We start from the raw sequence: 19,496 nt of genomic DNA, 5'->3' as shown, positions 1-19,496 counted from the left end.
TTGCTCTTCTGAAACATGAGGATTTTCTCGAGTCAGGCTGTTTTTTAGTGGACAAAAGGTTATTTTGTTAAATAGTCTGTCAAAGACTGTTCTTTGTGGAAACTGAAGGAGTCGAGGTGTTTTGACTTCTTTTTTCCTTAAAAGCCATAATTTTAATCAAGTAGATCAGTTTTGCTGAATAAGCCCCCTCCCTCTTCTCCCTGGCTATTTTAGTGAAAAAGAATTGCAACGCAGAAAATTCCTTGGAAGAAAACAGCACAATCTCCTTGCTAGCCTGACACAAACAGTTATATGGTAAAAAGTCACCAGTGTAGCATAAGCTGTATGCCCGACTTTGCAGTCCTGGAGAAGGATGAGAAGATCCTGGTAAACAACATGTCACCTCACACAGTCCCTTTCCCATTCTCTAAGACATGCAGAGTAATGCTTTTAATCAGGTACAGATCAGTTTAAGCTCATCCCTTTCCTTTTTCCCAAGCAGCCATTTTGGTGTATTTCTGGAGGGGAACAAGCACAAATATGAAATTACAGTGAAGAACAATTTCTCCTCTTCCTTCAGATTTCATCACTAGGGTTGCCCCTCTGACCTGTCTTAGTCCTGCAGACTGATGGCGTATTTCTGAGTTACTGCTGAAGCTGATGAGGCAACTCAAGGATTAGGTAGGAGGAGAGCCCAGCTTTGAAAGGAAGAAGAATTAAATAAGCTGCTGCTTCTGTTAGCACATCAGTAACATATTTGAATTCTATGCAGGATAGCAATTTCTTGAGCTCCTCATTCAAGAATAAGCCATAAAATAAAAAGCATAGCATAATAAAACAGTATGATGACAAAAGATTAAGTAATGCTAGCTGCATGAGGCATGGCTATCAATCTTTTCTCCATTTCTCTTAAGCGAGTAGGGAACTGAGACACAGCACATATTCTAGACGCTCCCCACCAACCACCTCATCAGAGCCTACGTTGCACTGGCAAAGATGTAAGCAAGTGCCTAAGTTCATGGCTGTCAGTAATAGATAATAAGCCCTTTTCAGCTTTCTTTTAAATTCTATCCAGGCAGGAGTAAAAAATTAAACAGGAAAGCCACGTCTCACATTCCAGATGTCAAATTAACTTAGAGGTGCATCCCTGGTGGCACACTTCTGCTCTCAGAAAAAAACAGGTTCTTTTAGAGCATCTTAAAACTAAACAGAGTTCTCCAGAGTTTGGACACAAGCTAAAACATGTTCTTTTTTAATACAGTCAGAAACAAGAGTGTCAGATTACCTTTATATTGGAAATATAACAAGATTTCCTTACCATGTCACTAGTAACTTCCACAGAGGCTGGAAAACAAAATGAATTAAATAATAGTTAGAACCAGATGGATGCTATAAAGGAGGTAACATGAACGAGGTTTTTGCTTCTTGATGAAGTGTCAGAATGTGCAAACATGTTTCCATTTGACACTCAGAATTAATTACTGACACTAAAGTAATGTGGTTCTCAACCCCAAGCAAGAACATTCAGCACCTTTCCCTTTAAATAATTAAGACTGGAGCATCCCTCTTACCTTGGTTTCATTATGCATGCAATATTGTCAGTGTGATTTTTATACTAAAAAGAAAAAGGTGAGCCTCATACTAGCTATCTGAAATGCTGGTCTACCCCCCTTGCTGAAACTTATCACTATACAAAATGTCCTTCCTATATTTAAGATATCTGTGCTGTGAATTTTTTGATGATGTGCTTTTTGGAACAGTAATATGCTCTTGGATTTTGGCAAGCTGAAGGATATCTGGAAGGATCAGTCCAAGGGAGCAGAAGTGAGAGAGGGTGGAGGCGGGCAGACCCAAGGCAGTGGGACACAAGCTGGCTCTCCCCTGCAGGCTGTGCAGTCAGGATAGTGCAGTGGGATGCCCCGAGGTGCATGGTGTATGAGTGTGCACGTGGCAGCTCCACCGCTAGCTACAGCTTTTTGCTGCTTCTGTCCCATTAGATCAGAAGGTCTGCAGAGATCAAGCATGTCTGACTGTGGCCATCAAAATATGGCCACAGCAACGTTGTACCTGGTATTATCTACCCTTCTGCAGCAGTCTGAATTTCTGGACTAGGACTCCACCATACCAAGGTTTTTATGCTCAGAGAGCAAACAGCCAATTTCTGTGCAAATAGCAAGTTTTTTTTTTTAATATCCAGTAATGTGCTAAGTATACATGATTTGGCTCCTGGATCAACAGCATATATGATAGGTAAGTGGTTGAAAGATTAAAATCTCAGACTAAAATCTACAAAGAAGAAAGACAAAATCAAGAGAAGAGCATACACAGAGACAGCTGATAAGCAAGGCTAGCCAAAAATCTTCTCTCAGAAATATTAGAGCTCCCACAAAGTGATTCTGAAATGTTCAGATCAACTTCAGTGCTAAGCAATGTGCCGTTGTTATAGTTTTCCATCCTGCAAAAATTAAGCACGTGCACAGTCTCCAAGAAGTCAGTGGCGCCTGTACTTCATGTGATATTTTAAAGCTAAGCATATGTATGTATTACTGCAGAATCAAGACCAGATGTGCAAAAGAGGGCAACCAGGAGCAGCAAATCTCTCTGGATGAACTGAATGTTCTTATATGCGGATCCCATTAGCATAACCTTTCTCTCTTGCTTGGCCCACAAATCCCACAAAGCATCCAGGACAGCAGCTGTAGCTAAGTGCACAGCACCCCTCTCTGGTCCAATCTATTGAGCAAACAAATATACATGCACCAGTGTCATCCACAGCAGTCTGATACAGAGCACCATCGAATACAACACACGCAGATCAGGAAAGCATATCCTTACAAGGACACTTGTCTAGCAAGCTGCAGAGGGTCAGAGAAAGGACAGACGCAATAGAAACTCATGTGCCAACCATCATTTTCTTCGGCAGCATGGAACAAAGAGAGAAATCTGTAAGATCTGTAAGAAAAATGTGAGAGAAATCTGAACAGGAGACTGAGAGTCCAATTCTCTGAGGTCTCCCCTGTTTAGGGTCTTTGCTTATGATCTGAGAAACACATGTCTGAACCTCAGTTTCATAAGCACCTTTTGGCTTGCTTCTGAGCAAGGCACTTCACTTGCCTGTGTCTCTGTTCTTCTGCTGTTCCTATCTGCACCATGGGGACAACTTCCTATCGCACCTTCCTTGGTTACGATGAATCACGTGACAGTGACCGAGGTCATTTAGGCGTCCAAGCAGGTTGTACCAAGCACATTCCCTCTCAAGAAGACCGAGGAGTGTTCAGCATCTTATATTACCATGTCTGAAGCTGCAGATATCAAACCAGGTGATACACAGGCTCAGATCTTAGCCTGACTAAAGATAATGGTGAATCTTTAAAGAAACTTAAAATAACTGAGTATGTGCTTGCCAGATTGCTAAGTGAAATAAAATTTAAAAAATAGATATTTCTATGAGAAACAATTTCAGAGGTGAATCAATGGAGGAAAAGGTACAATATCATCAGGTCACAGGTTTTGCAGGTGTTCAAATGATTGTTTAGAGATTTTTAACACTTTTAGTAGTGTCAGTGAAACACCAGACTTGTGCGGCAAAAAAGGAATTGCTCATTCTATGGTCTAGGGTACCTGCTAGCTGAAAGGGCACTTAGAAATCCCTTCTAAAACACTGCTGCATACCAAATTTTGTATAGAAAAAAAATCCGAACATGCAACTCAACTCTGCCTCCTCATCGTAGTATAGTCTGAGAGTAAATGGTAGACCTGTGTGCTAATCATGGGGTGGCAGAGAAGGGACAGAATTCAAGAACCAGGGCTGCTAAGTTGAGGTTAATGTCCAGTTTTGCATGTAGGGGAGAGATCAGTTCTTCAGATAGCCCATCCAAGAGGCAAGGAGCACAGTCCTTAACTCCTGCTCAGAAACCGGAGCTGATGGACAGGACAAGTAACAAGTGACTGTACAGACGAGTTTTGTATAAACAAGACAGATGCTTACATAAATAAAAACAGATCACGTATTTAGAAAACCCATTTACCTTGCTCTGATCACAGTCAAAAAAAAAAAAAAGAAAAAAAAAAAAAAGAAAAAAGGGAAGTTCCACAGTCTTATGTATTTAGTCCTTAGAGCAGTATTGATCTGGGAGACTGGGTTTAATGGTGAGCAGAGGACCACATTTCCCAGTTCACACTGTATCTCTGTGGCAAATGACCAGTCTGAACACCCTTTAACTACAGCCAGTGTGCTCTACCCTTATACAGAAAGTGTTACAGATACCAAGGAGGACAAGAGAAGATAAATCTGGTATTATAAAGAAGCAAAGACAACTACAGAGAAACTAGATCTTTTGCTGTTAAGCCTTGCAAGCAGAATGCTATCTCAGCTGTAACTTTTCATAACGAATTGCTTTACCTAATAAAAACAGACACAAAACCTGCTGTGCAATTAGGGAACACAAATTTTTGTACAATGTTCCCTGCATTGCCCAAGAACTGTAGTTGCTGTACCTGAAAACGGCTGAGCGCTTTGGGCCAGCTCCAGAGCACTCCTTCAGCGTGTGTGTGACCTTGCAGACTGGCTCCCTGTCTGCAAGGCAGGGGAAAAGGAGCAGTGCTTTCATGCCTGCTTGGGAGGAAACCCATGTTCAACATATGAACAAACACATAGCACAGAGTGGGGTTGCAGACACACCTCAGGTAAGTGATTTACTGGTACATGGGGGTGGTGGCAGGTGGGGGAATAGCTTAAATTTAACCTCTAGTGTCAGGCCACCTAGATCACTCTGAGACCTGAGACCTTTACACATGGTTCCGCACTGAATTTGCAAGATACAGGAGCAGCATCAGGTGTGAACCCAGGGATTCCTCCTTCAGTTTGGGCAGGATAACAACTTACCAACTTCCCTGCCCGTGCCCAGAGTAATGTCAGCCTGTAGCTTCTGAGCCTGGCAGCGGTGTCACTCTCCACCACCAACCACATGGGCTTTGGAGTAGTTGGGGTGAGGGTGTTGTGTGGGCTGCAGTGACTGCTCTTAGCACTGGGTCCAGCTGGTGTGGGCTCCACCACCCTCTTGCCCCCCTTCCTTCCCCCGGCACTTGGGAAGGGCAATGCCAGCGTGTGGGGCTCCAGCGCTGGGTGAGATGTACCCAGCTACCTGCAGCACTGCCACAGGCCGCCCCACCAGCTGCAAGCCATGACAGCTCAGGACCCACTTAGCAGGAAGGGCAAGAGACCTCTGCAGGTCCCTTCCTACCTATATGAGCCTGTGATCTGACGATGTCTTGGTAAAATCAAATACTCCCTCAGCGATGTGATCTTAGAGCATGCTAAAAGCATGAGGCTCCCATGGCGCAAAGCCACTTGCTCAGCTTTGTGTCTGTTCAGGCCCCAGGGACTTGCACAGGCACCAGTGAGGCTGCACGTGAGCTCCCTGGGGCATTGCAGACCTTGGTCCTGGAGGCAAAGAGTGCTGTGGTGCAGGACTGCCATGGCACTGGAAGTGGTGCCAACAGGACAGCCAACGCTTGCCACGCACAGGTTAGCTGGGTAGCAGGTTAGCTGAGCCACAGCAGTACCTGAGTCAGCCCCATGCAAGGGGCCAGCAGGGTCTCCCAGCTTGAGCTTCATGCTGTCTGCAAATAATGATTATGTATTAGCTTTGTGGAGGTACCTGGAGTTGTTGCACTGGATCCACTGGTTTTTATCCAGGTGTCTACTGTGGTGGATAATGCGAAATTACAGCAAGCACGTCTTAGGAAGTGACCTCTGCAACTTCAAGACAAGGAGTCCAAGTTGGCAGATGTTAAAAGCTGCCCACCAGAAGGTAGTTCTTAGCAGACTAAGCCCTCACTTCTGTGTCCTTCTCTGTTGCTGTCTCCCACTTCATTCTGGATGAGGTGAGATACCTGTTGTCCCCTTGCCTTGATTTCCCCTCAAGAGATTATCAAACTGACCTCATTTGTGAAGGGTTTGAGAATGAGAAGTGCTATACGTTAGGTAAGAATGACTGTTGAGCAAGATGGCAGATGCCTTGGAAACCCTGAAGAAAGTAGTTGTGTAGCAGTAGATTTCTGTCCATCGCCTGGCAGAAGAGTGAACTGGCTGCCTTGGGGTGGACAAAGGAGGGTTGTGCTATGTTGCTGATCATCTAACGGCATTTTCCCAAAGCAGGCTGGCCTGCCAAAGTAGACATACTTTCACCACCTTGCTGAGTGCCATTTTTCAGCCCTAAACTGAGGAGAGTATCATACCTTGTTACTCGCCTTAATGATCAATTGAACTCAAGGGCCATATCTGCTGCTAAGTACACATACATTCGCTCTTCAAAACACTTAGTAGCAGTCTGAATAGGCTGAGGCCATTCTAATGACAGTGGTGCCAGAGATTATGTTTAGCTTTTTAGTAATCTACTTATTATAACCTTAAACCCAGCGAAGCTATTGATCGAACTTTGGTTTCATATGAAAAAAACCTCTCCTCGCAAGTGGCTGTCCTTTGACGAATGTGGCAGGAAGATTAAATGCACAGGTTTGATGCAGTGCTGCAGGGAATTCTTGCTCTTATATGACTATCCAGAATGTCTAATTGTTTCCAGGTTGGGCATTTCCCCATGAAGGTTGCCAGAAAGCCAGCAGAGAATTCCCACAGGCTTTTCAGTAATTTTCCATAAATATCCCCTTTCAAGTAAATCCAGGGCCTTAACAGATGGCACTAAATCAAAATGTAAATATTGAAACTCTTTCTGTTGTACTTGCAGTCCTTTAGTACAAAGGAAAGGATAAATTTATGCTATTCATAAACTAGTATGAAAAAGACAGTCATCCCAGAACTGAAGAGGGTACTTCAGTGAAAGTGATATGGATCTGATCTTGCTCTAATAGAGCTTCTCAATTTGCCAGTCACTTCCTGTTTAAAAAAAAAAAAAAAGTGATGGTGCATAAAGCTGCTTATCTTTAATTTGCAAATTCTCATACATGTTCATGCTATTACTACATAGCCACATGATGGAGAAATAAAAGCCAATGAATTGTAGTGAATGATGAACATCTTGCCTAGAAAGGTAAAGGAAGGTGGAGTGGAGAGTAAGGGATGTAAGTCATTTAGGAGCCAGTTTCCACTCTCAGGCATGCAAACCACCACTCTTGCCTTTTCCTCGGAGCTCTTCAAAAAGACAGAATCCCTTTGGATGCAATTCACAGGTTTGGCCTCCTTGCCAGGATTGAGCAGGGGCTGCAATGTAGCGCTATCATTCACTTTTTGACAACGCACCTTCAGCATCTCCTCTCTGGGCATATTCCACCGTCTGTGAAGGAGCAGGGAGCCATCCTCATTGTTCTCATGATGAAGCTGTCAAATTATTAGATGTTCTCCTTATTCACGGTATTTTTTTCATAAGAGTCAGATTGGAACTGAGATTTATTCTTTCCTCTTTTTGCAAGAGTAGAAATCCTTGCTTATCCAGAAAATATAACTCTGGTGCTTCCAAACATTAAAGTAGAGGAAAGGGTCATCAGCCACAGCTCCTGGAAGACTGCCCCAAGTGTGAGTAAATGTTGGGTATTGAATGAATAGCAGATGCAGCAAGGAAAAAAGCCTAATTGTTAGCATGCTTAGGATGGATTTTCAGGATCAAATGTAAGGTACACCAATCCATCCATGCCATAGAATGTACGTATCAGTGGTCTCAGCTAGAGACTTAATAACCTAGCAGCAGGGCACAAAGAAGAGAGGTCAAATGCTCCTGCTGCGAGTAGCTTTTTCATAAAAAAAGGAATGCTTTCACAGCAGTTAGCGTCAATGTTGGTACATGACCGACTCATCAACAAGCTTGTATTCGGGTTTCTCTTTTAAGTTACCAGTCTATTCCTCAGGCCCTGCTAAGATTAATTAGATAACTGTCCCTTCTCCTTTAAGAAGAACAAATCAAAAGCAACAAAAGGGCCAATATATGTTTCTACTCATTTAAAATAAATGAAATACTTAGAGAAGATGGACAATGTCCTGTAAAGATAGATAGTGCTATAAACACTTTTATCCCCCCAACAACAGTGGTTATTGCAATTTAACAAAAGTATGACTTTAAATTAAAAAAGAATGTTAAAAATGAATAACCAAAGTGCTATACACAAAAAGCAAACGTTTGCATGCAGAATTGACAAGAAAAATAAGCTCAAAGACTAGGTCGAGTGAAAAACATGGGTCCCACAGGGGATGCTTGAACTCTGTTTTAGGTTCCTGAGCATTCAATACACATGTGGACAGGAGGGAAACCTAATCCCAAATCCTACATCCACCTAGTGCTACTAGGGAAGAAATGCTAAGCTCCTTGCCAGAGTGTCTGTAACACCAGCACTCCGGCGCTAAACTGCAGAGGCAAACCACCCTGTCAGTATGGTCTCCAGGAACCAGTATCTCTCTGGTTAGCCCCTCTGTATCAGTTTTTCAAAGAGCTGATCAAGGTTCACTCTTTTAGAGGGCAAGAGAATGCTGCTCTTCTGCCACATTGGGTCTCCTCAGCTAATATTCAGGGGCTCAGCTAGGAACCAGTCAGGGTGAGCTGAGCAGATACAGAACCATCACAGAAAACAGAAGGAGCATTTCTCTGTGGCTTTGTTCCATTTCCACTGACCCATGTTTGTGCAGAAGGGAGCACATGCTCCTCAGTTCCCTTGCATGCCTGTTTCTACCTCTTTTCCAAAATATGACAAAGAAAACAGGTGATCCCTGCTCTCTTTGCTTTATACTCCTCAACCTGCTTCCCTCTTTCCTGTAAGTGCTGAAAGCAGCATTCCAGCTTCTCACCTCCATCCTTCACTCTCAATCTCTCCTTTTCTCTCCCCTATGCTATGGGAGCAGCTGGGATGCCATTGATATTTTTCCAGCTAATCTTCTCCCCATAAGCACCACGAGAGAAAACAGAAAGCAAGGGAAAAGAACCTTGCTCTAGAGTAAACACTTAAGCCCATGGCTGTGAATGAAGTCCTATACTTGGTTTTGCATTCACAACTAAATCTCTTTCACACTTAACAAGCACCTGTATAAGATGCAACAGCAATCCAGAAGCCCAAGGCTGCTGTATCAGAGGTAGATATGTCCATTCCCCTGTACCACCTCTTCCCATCCTGTCTTAAAAAGGCGGTGGCCAGAGGTGCACATGATGAAGATTCCCACTCCTGCACTGACCACAAGCCTCCAGGCATCTGCACAGTCTTATGTTTCTACCGCAGAAGATGGTAGGCAAGCAGGGAATAGATGAAGTGCAATTTGCAGCTTTAGCAGTTATCTGCCCAGACCTGATTTTGGTCCCCAAATAAATTACTCAAATTTAGCCCTAAATTCCTTAGCAGGGTGTGAGAATTTGACTCTGCTGTTTACAACTGCTTAGCTCAAGCATGGGTCTTTGGGGTTTATATTTAACATGACTATGTAGCTCTGCAGCAGTCTTGCATATTGGGGGAAAGTTGGTACAAACATCTACAGCACCTTCACAGAAAAGTTAAAAACGGAGAATTTTATTGGACTAAACAGATCAAAATAAATAACAAGAGTTTGGGGCTCATTATTAAATTTAGTTAAGTTTATGTTCATTCCACATTTGAAGTTTCTCAATATGGTGTAGATCATGTTTCAGAATTGCCAGTATCTTAGAAGAATGAAGGCAAGAATAGTACTCTGGCTTGTTTCTACCCATCAGCAAGCTATGGGAGACCTTTTTTCTTTTTTCTTTCTTCTTTTCCTCCAAATTACCTTTCCAAGGCTAATTTTCAGTGGTAAGAGCTAGTCACAAACATAGTAAATGACAAAATTCAATGCTTTCAAGGCTAGGAACAGGTAAGATTCTTTTTGTGGTGCTTTATGCTAAAATAGGGATGTATTTTATCTAAACAGTAGGATCATACACATTTTTATGTTTGGAAATTTACTCAAAAATCATATGAAAGTATTTTTCAAATACTACAGCTTGAAACAACGTACGACAGAAACAATCTGCAGCTCTACCACAAGAAAATGGATATGACAAAGCTCTGATGGACAACAGGAAGAGTACAGATTACCAGAAATTTTACAGGATTGTTGTCATTAAAAATAGTAAAACATGAATTACATTACAGGAAATACTAAAAATACAGTAAACTTTGCAGTTCATAGCTTCTGTAAGAACTCTTTTAGTGCTGTATTAGTTACTGAAACTCAGAAACAGTATGTTGACAGTACTAGCTGCTTAATCTACATTGGCTTCGAGTAGTACTGGTCACTGAGATCGATAACATTCAACACAGTTGAGAAAAAATATCCACTATTGCAAGAATAAATTTATAAAATTCCCTGAAAAATTGCACAGAAATCAACAGTGACTGCTAATGCCAGGTAAGTAAGAGAGAGGAAGTGTGTCTGCCTACAGTGTGGCAGTGATCGCCGAGAGCCTACTTTGGAATTTTTGTCCCAAGAATCCCAAGTCTGTCTGTCTGTCTGTCCGTCTGTCCATCTGGGGATCGGTTTCAAGCCTAGACAGAACTGTTCTAGCCAGCTCTTGCCAAGGACTTCTGAACTGCTCTAGAAAAAGTCTCCCTTTCACAGCAATAGTTTAAAACACCATGAACTCAGCATGTTTTATGAAAGCACATAAAAATAGTTTTCAGAGGAAAAACATATACCTAAAACCTCATCAAGATAGCTGTAGCTTCAAAGTTCAGTTTTCCCTTTTATTCCCCTCCCTTCCCCCTCCATAAGAAGGCTACTCTGTTTTTGTTCCTTTTTTTTAAATAAGCGGATGCAATCAAGGAGAAATTTATTTTGAACCAATTCTGCAAAACAGTTCAACAATGCCATACTTTATAAAAATACTTAGTTACATAATTAAACTTATTACTATTTATATAAAAAATGTGAATGTGAATTTTAAACTCTGTTAGGGTAAGAACCACATCAAGGTCTTGAGGAGAAACACATAAATTTTCATAAACATACAATCTCTTTTGGAGTTTTATAATACACAACCATTTACAATGAACATGTTCATTAAGTTAGTGTTTTATTCCTTTACTATACAAGTGTTACTAAAATGAACTGTTCCATTCAGTAATTAAAATCCAAACAATGCCAGTGTCATTTTTTGGCATTCTTTGTTATAGCTGTGTTAATACATAAACTCGTATGATTGTGTTATTCATTTTAAAATATTAAAAAAAATTAAAATTCCATTTTTTTTTTTTTTTTTTTTTTTTTTTTACATAAAGCCCTTTTAAAATTTGATAACCACAGATGTACAGGTGATAAGGGATGAAAATGGAAAATGATGGCACTGTTCTTACAGAGATCCATTTGGTAGCTGGATTCAGTGTAGTGTAAACCCATGAAAAAACATTAGGTTTAGTACCAGAACTATATTACCAACTTTTCTGAAATCTGCTTGTTGGATAGCTTTACAATGATAATATGAATTTCAACCCAATAGCTAGGTATGAGTTTAGTGTTTCAAAATTAAATTATACAAGCTTGATCGGAAATTCAAAAACCTCATGCAAATTGTTGAATAGAAGACACGATGTTATTGCTCGATATGTCAGTAGCTGAAGAAAATAAATCTAGATGTTGTGTAAGCTGCGCTGAATGCCAGCAAAAGTTCATTGTCACTATATTCGGTCAACATAAAATATACTTTATCCCTTTAGTTTTTAAACTTTCACATTTTCTTCTGTTTATTTGTAGTTAAATAATTCTATGGGAAGGGCAATAGTGGGAAGAGAAACTGTGTTTAAGAGTGTCTTAATAGTCAAGAAAAGCAAAAGTGCAATCAAATCCCTGAACTAGTGACAGTTTACATTTGTGGCACCCACCCTTATTAACAATGTAAAAGCCACATATAACAGTACCAAATCTGTCTCTGAAAATGGACTAAAAGTGGCCATTTACCAACTTCAGTCTTGCTTTCATGGTGAGCTTTGTTCAGGTAGTCGTCCCATACAAAAGCTCTTTGTAAGGTTGGAGCTTAGAAGATGAAAGGATTTTCCCCCACCCCAATTTTATTATATAGTTTCAAGTTCAAATATCATCATACTTTATCAGTGTAACTTTATAAAATATTACCTCATTTTCTAGTTACCTTCATTATTCTTAATTAGCTATGCAGAAAGAAAAAAAAAACTCTCATGCTACTTTCCAGTTACATTAACATGTATTAACACAGTGCATTATGCTAATTTCACTATTGAGGTCTACCATTTAGATCAAAGTTTGTCATACACTGTTCCAATTTCTCTTTTAACCTGCCTACCCTAATTAAGTCCATGAAATAGGAAGCTTAAAGATCAAAACTATGCATCAATAGGGTTGTACCATCTTTAAGGGAAAAAGCCCCACGTAATTTTGAATGCAGGAAGTTTTACAGAACTGGAATGGAATTGTTTGGTCCCATAAAGTTCCTCTGCTTTAAAAACATCCTACCCCAAGATCAACTGCAACTCCAGACAATTCCCTCTTTAGTTGAATGATTATTAAGTGCTGGCAAAATAAAGGATTTTAAACAATTGTTTTGCTGCTGTTGTTCACACCAACACTCGTTTTATCACCCTGTATTTTCAATAAGCTTCCTTTGGACCCTGAAATAAGTTGGGAAAAAGAAAAAAAAATCACATCATTGGTAAATTAGATTATAACACTTCAAAAGTGGTTTTGTGCAACTGCATTATGAAATTCCAGTTTGCCATTAAAAGCATGCAAAGTAGCGAAGATTTTCTTTCCTTTGATTCCTTAAAGACATCAGGAATTCTTTGCAAGTCTTTTACATTTGGCAGATTTGTGCATGTTATATAGATTGTTGGCTTATAAATTGTCTCCAGGCTGGTACTGTGGTTCTGTAGCAGTAAAGTAGTCCTCCAAGAAAGACTGTATATATTCAAATGTTGGTCTCTCATCAGGGTCCTTCTTCCAACACAGTTTCATTAACTCATGGAGAGACTCTGGACAGCCTTGTGGGCAAGGCATCCTATATCCACGTTCCACTTGTTCCAGAACTTCCCGATTCACCATCCCTAAAATGAAAGCATTTTATCTTTGAATGACATTATACAAAGTACAGTTTGCCAAATTTTTTTCAGGTCTTCTTTCTCCAGACACAATGCTGTTAAGACGTGCATGTGAATCTACCATGACAGAACATGTAATAAGCACACTTCATATTGAATGAATTTTTCAAAATTTCCATTAAAAACATTTTCTGAAAATTATTTCATTATACCAAGAATTCCTCAATATCTGCTCCTTCATCCATTTGTATACTTATTCATATGTTTTGTTACAGGTCATTTACCACTGTCTTGGGCCTGTTCTTTCAGAAAGGTGATTCAAGCACAAATACCTTCTGCCTGCATTAAATTCCATTCGAGGATCACTTAATTTGAAATCAGACCATGAAAGAGACAGTATATACCTGGCAGAAGTGTCTTAAAATTCCAGTCACAAACAGCAATGTATCTAACAAAACATGTTACATATGTTTGGTTTCAAAAACTGGTCTAGCAAGTTCACTCTACAGATACTGAAAGTTGAGAAAATGTCAAAATTAGAAATTTCAGAATCTGATAGATAGCAAAATATAAGGATACTAAGTCATCTGAAATGACCTATCAGTCACATTTACAAATGTTATTATCCTAAAACACTTTAATTATACAGTAGTTAATCTGTAACTAAAACAAGTAACTTTGTGAACACAAAACCCAGCAAAGTATGACTAAGTATTTGTCTCTGCTTGTTGACTGTGGACTCTGAATGAAGCTAAAAAACATAAAAGGAAGCTTCAAAAGCACAGCAAAAAACAACGAAAAAAGGAAAATCTATTAAATTTTCCCCTTACCTGGATATGGCACTCTCCCCTTCGTTACCAGTTCTGTCAGTAAAATTCCAAATGACCACACATCTGACTTGATTGTAAACCGACCATACAGCGCTGCCTCAGGAGCTGTCCATTTAATTGGAAATTTAGCTCCTAAAGACATTGGAAAGACAGACACTTAATTTTCCCTTACTTGCGTATCATCTGCTTACACTTCAGAATATTTTGAAGTAATACTGCACTCAAAAATTTTTACATTTTGTTTTGTTAAACCAAATTTGAGGTGATTTAGTATCTTAATATTTGAAACTGAAAAGCATTTGGGCAGCAACTAATGGCTACAATTTTTCTAACCCGTTTAAAAAGGGGAATGATCTTCAAGATGTGACGAGCACCCTCTCTGGAATCTTGGCCCTCTTCAAACTCTAGCAACCTATTACCTAAAAAAAAAAACTAAAAATGTGTTTTGAAAGAATAAGCAATCTGCCAAATAATTTTGAACATTAAAAGCTTTACAAAAACTGTGCTAGAAGAGGGGCCATCTAACTTACATAACTATGAAGGTACACTTATATGCATAATTTTTATCATATAGACTGAACACATGGACACATTCTGCTAAATGTGACAGTTCATAACAACTTTAAGGTAACTGGTTTTGTTTATTCAGTAAATAAATCAGTCTTACCTTGTCTTGCAGTGTACTCATTGTCCTCTATTAACCTTGCTAAACCAAAGTCTGCTATTTTACACACAAGATTGTCTCCTACAAGAATGTTAGCTGCCCGGAGATCCCTGTGGATGTAGTTCATTCTTTCAATGTAAGCCATGCCATCAGCAATCTTAAAAATAAAGTTTTATTAAGAATTATTTTGATGACTACACTAATGCTTTCCAGAAATTAATATATGTCCTTTTATTTTAGTTCCATTCTCAGCATGGGAAGTATCACACAGCAAGATCTTACAACCACATACTAATTATAGGGTGTCTGGCTATACAGTGTTTGCTAATTTTGATCTAGACAGTTTCCTTTTGACAGCTTACAAATTTATAACAGAAGATGTAAAGAAAAGCAAACAATAGCCATAACATTCAATAATTATGTTTAGCTGATATCTGATATACTTTCAAATCTCTTCTCTAAGTACAAAATACACTTTTCTTGGTTTATACAACATACCTGTGCAGCCATGTCAACCAGCTGTGGGAGTTTTAAGTACTTCCCTTCTCCCTCTTTTAGGAAGTCTAGCAAGCTGCCTGAAAAAGGTAACGCAAACATTTTGGGAAAACATGATAAAAATCATAAACTTGACCTAAACATGATGATTTACACATTCAGCTCCCAAACTCTGTTTGAAAACCCTCCTTTACTGAAACCCACAACCCAATCAATGCCTACAGTTGACTCTGCCCTTATGATTAGTTAGTGCAAGTTTTATCCAAGCATTTTAGAGTCAGTTTCAGTAATTTAGATAACTGAATATTTATAAAATAGACTGCCACTGGCAGTACATAAGGACTGTACTGTACAGTCCATACACTGTACTGGCAGTACATAAGGATTTTCCAGTATTCCTGGTATCAATGCCCCTCCTATTTAGACTTTTTTCCACAATGAGTTGTGTAATTAAAGAACAAAACAAGACAAAATCCCTGCATGTAAACTAAATTTTTCCTAGTTGTTAAGTTTTTCTGTCAGCTCCCATCATATACTAGAAAAATGATTATGAAATTGTTGCTTTCATTTTGTTGCTTTTTCTTTCTCACAGTGGAAGAAAAAGCATCTTTCATTCTTTAAGATGTACTATCTTCTCTCATTATATAATGCAATTGTGACCAGATCACCACAACAGTAGTAGTATTTGAAGTGTGTTCCCCTGACCTGTGCGCCTTTCAATATAGTAATCTTTATATGTATGGTAAAACTCTCTAACATAACACTTTTCTCCACAGGTGACATTAGGGATACAAGAACATGATATTTTTCTTAAGAAATGGTAAAGACTGAATAAAGACTAATAACTAATCAATCTTTCAAAATTACAAAGATGAAGAGAGTGGCAACTGTGGGGAAAAAAGTCACTAAATTGCAATTTTGCAGTGGAATTTATTGCAGCAGCCATGAACTAGATCTCTCTCATATGTTCTTAGTCATTTGCTATATTTTTGCATCAAAAGTAAAAGTGTGACAGGCCAGACCCGTGCTGCTGCTGATGTTTGTTTGGGGATTTAGCACAGACTTCCCCATCTCAGATCATGAGCTCAGAGGACTGCTGAAAAGGAAAGATTTCACATTGACTTCAGCAATCTGTCCACATTGCAAAAATTCTGGGGTACTATACAGTTCCTACCCAGGTCTTTTCCTGGCAAAAAAGAAAAAGAAAAAGAAAAACCCCTTTATTCTACTGTAGCAGTCTTTGAGGTATGAAAATATATGAAATCTCAAGGGACAGGAGTATGGAAAGCCACACAAATAAGACCCACCTAATTCAAGGGTCACTTTATGTCCATGTTTTATGGCATCATTATAAAGCATTAAAAAAAATACACTTTTTTGCTCCAGTACTTTTTACTTTTTTGGTAAAATTAAGCATTTTTTTCAAATGAAAACAAACTTGCAATGGCATTTTGAATCTGTAATTTAGACAAACATGCAATGGCTTCCACAATTCTTTACTTCTGTTTTTGTAAGGTAATATCCCAGCTCCAATTTTAATCTTTACTTTTTCTTAGATGGAATGCTCAAAAGCAATTGCTTATCCTGATTGCCTTGCCAAAATCTGATTTCTGAATAACGCAAAGTGATTTTGCATGACTGCTGTATGGTCTGACAGAGATACTGTCTTGTTTTATTTAGGAATAAAACCACAAGAAAGGAACTTTTCACATGTTCTACTCCTTTCTATCTTTCCAGCCTTAAAAAAATACTTAGAAAAAAAAATCCATCCAACAGAAAAAAGTGTTTGTGGCAGAGCACTGAACATAAATTGCAACTCTCTTGACATTGACATTATTTATTCTGCTTACCAAGACAGTAAAAGTTTTCTGTGAGGTGAGTAGGAAATTGCATTTTTCAAAAACTGGAATAACTGATTTGAGAATCTGCTTCTTCTTAACACTAATATGCTTACAATGTTTACTTCCACACTCAGACTAAATCCCTAAATCTCTTTTTCTGGAGGGGATTGGGGGCGGGGGGGATGGAGAGATGAAATGATGTAAGGTAAGGGAAGAAGGAAGGAAGGGATGGAAAACAAGAGAGAAAAGGAGGAGTCTGGGAAAAAAACAAGCTGTTTAAAATTTGCAATTACTCTACTAGAGAGAAAATAAACCCAACTGATTCTATGGTTGTGAACATGACCTGGCTACACGTAGGCATATTCTCATAATGGTATTCCCAGTATACGATCTAATTTAAATGCAAATACAGCAGTACGCACACACACACACATGCACACACACACACAAAAAAAGAGGAAAAAACTCTTGGAGGATTACCAAGGGTGAAACAGATGTGCAAAAAAATCATGCCTCCACTCATGCTCTAAATCAGAACTGCTTCAAGTAGGTCAAGTGTTGCTCTTTTTAATTTAATCAAAATTACCATTTATACTCCAGTCGGTTTAAACCTAATGTTAATTTAACATTTAATTTATTGCTGGGACTTTAAATAATCTTTTAAATTTAGTATCTAAAAGCTATTCAGTCACACACCTTTTGTCATGAATTCAGTGACTATGTAGATTGGTTCCTCAGAAACAACAGCATACAGTGGAACAAGCTTGTCGTGTCGTAATTTCTTCATGATCTGCGCCTCCTGCAGGAATGCTTCTGGCATCATTGTACCAGGTTTTAGTGTCTTGATTGCTACTTTTGTGGTTCCATTCCATGTTCCTAGAGAACCAAATTACATTTTATTCTCTGCTAGAACACTGAGAGTTTTTCCTACTAAAACCATTTGCTTTTTGCTTCTGTTTTGTCAGCTAACAGAATAACTATAAATCAGTAACTATATTGAAAATTAGTTTTAACTTTACATGATTGATCATCATTATTATTTTTCCCTTCAATTCTTTGTCAAATTATCTTTTCAGACTTTAATACTGATTTACTTAAAATATTATTAAAACAATCATACGAACAATTGAGAGGTGCTACATTATGCTCTTACCCATCCACACTTCACCAAAACATCCTTGGCCCAACTTAACCTCTAGCCTCAAAGATTCTCTAGGAATTTCCCAGGCATCTTTTGCTAGTCCTTGGGTTTGTGGTTTCACAGTTGGACACACAGTCGTCAGCTTATGACACAGCCCATCAGCATGTTCTGGAAAATGGAAAAGTAAGTTTTGTAGTTAAATAGGGATAAAACTATAAAGGGAACATGCTAATGTTGATAAAAGAACTATTTAATTTACTGTTTGTCAAAGTCAAAAGGTAATTTTTATAATAGTGAATTAAAAAATAAGCTACATACGCAGTTTTTCTTCCTCGCAGTAGGCACAAAGCAATATTGGAACACTGGAAGTTAGGCTTACCTCTGTAGTGCTTTACCAACTTCTGTAGCGATTCAAATTGTGCTCTGGTTGTGATATAGTATCCACCATTATCAAGTTTTCTGATTTTGTAATGTTTCACATTATCACCTCTGACCTCATCCCAGTCACGTATGGAAAGGGAGTAAGCACCTAGAAAACGAATTTTTGGTGAAGAACCAAATAGAAAAGCATATTTAATACATCTCCCCTAGTCTCGTTACAAATGCACATGTGTATAGGTACAACGTAATAGACATAAAAATGGCCACTATATTCAGGGGGGCCAGGCCAGGACGGGGGACAGGGGGGAGGAATATGCAGAAATATACATACCTTTAGTGGTTTCACTCTCTCTTACTAAGAAAATACCACGCTGGTTCCCAGGATTTAAAAGTAGCCTTTCTGCATCCTTCCTGCCCATCTTACCAAAATACCATCTAGAAAAAGTTAAAGGAAATATCTGTAAATAAAAACTTCCTAAGCTTGGGTAATCAGATAAAGAAAAAAAAGATTTAGAAATCTGAAGTACTGACTGGACTCCTAATATCCAAAAGCAGTTACACATCATCAAAAGTTATGACTTCCATATAACTGAAAGATTAAGGTGACCTATCATTATTCTAATACAGTTCTAATTTCTACTGCTTTCAAAATCTATGTAAAGAGGCCTCTATCCACAAATACTATGTTTTTTGGATGGGTTAACAATAGACATCAATAGTATTCACCAGCTAAAGTAACACACTCCCTGTGGTTAAGAAGTTGTAAGACAGGCTGAATCAGATGACAGTGAAACATTGCTGGCAGCACGCTCAGAGCACTGCAGCACTCCTAGCTATGTTTTCCTTTGTAGACATTTCAGTTATGTGTTAAAAAGCATTGCTTGATAACAAGTGGGTGTGCACAAATACCACTGGATCACAGAATCATTCAGGTAGGAAGGGCCTTTAGGAGGTCTCTAGTCCCACGTCCTGCTCCAAACAAGGTCAGCTCTGAGATCAGACCAGGTTGCTCAGGGCTACGTCCAGCTGGTTCTTGACAAACCTGCAAGGATGGAAACTGTACAACCTCTCTGGGCAACCTATGCCCCTGTCTGGCTGCCTTCGCGGTGAATTTTTTTTTCTCTCCTTATTTCCAGTTGGAACCTCCCCTT

General features: G+C 39.1%; 1 protein-coding gene across 3 annotated transcripts in view; it reads right to left on the bottom strand.

Moving 5' to 3' along the window:
• Positions 1 to 10,740: 10,740 nt before the first annotated feature.
• YES1 (YES proto-oncogene 1, Src family tyrosine kinase) overlaps positions 10,741 to 19,496 on the bottom strand; it is a 49,692-nt gene continuing 40,936 nt past the window's right edge. For all 3 annotated transcript variants that reach the window (XM_064507272.1, XM_064507273.1, XM_064507274.1), the window contains exons 5-12: positions 18,677 to 18,780; positions 18,344 to 18,493; positions 17,977 to 18,132; positions 17,520 to 17,699; positions 14,986 to 15,062; positions 14,491 to 14,644; positions 13,824 to 13,955; positions 10,741 to 12,999 (exon numbers count right to left, since the gene is read on the bottom strand). In XM_064507272.1, coding sequence (XP_064363342.1) covers positions 12,791 to 12,999; positions 13,824 to 13,955; positions 14,491 to 14,644; positions 14,986 to 15,062; positions 17,520 to 17,699; positions 17,977 to 18,132; positions 18,344 to 18,493; positions 18,677 to 18,780 — 1,162 coding nt within the window. In that variant the 3' untranslated portion in view covers positions 10,741 to 12,790. The remainder of the gene's footprint in view (positions 13,000 to 13,823; positions 13,956 to 14,490; positions 14,645 to 14,985; positions 15,063 to 17,519; positions 17,700 to 17,976; positions 18,133 to 18,343; positions 18,494 to 18,676; positions 18,781 to 19,496) is intronic.

The sequence above is a fragment of the Dromaius novaehollandiae genome, chromosome 2 (assembly GCF_036370855.1).
Source record: "Dromaius novaehollandiae isolate bDroNov1 chromosome 2, bDroNov1.hap1, whole genome shotgun sequence".
Taxonomy (NCBI): Eukaryota; Metazoa; Chordata; class Aves; order Casuariiformes; family Dromaiidae; genus Dromaius; species Dromaius novaehollandiae.
This window is presented reverse-complemented; position numbering and strand designations above follow the sequence as displayed.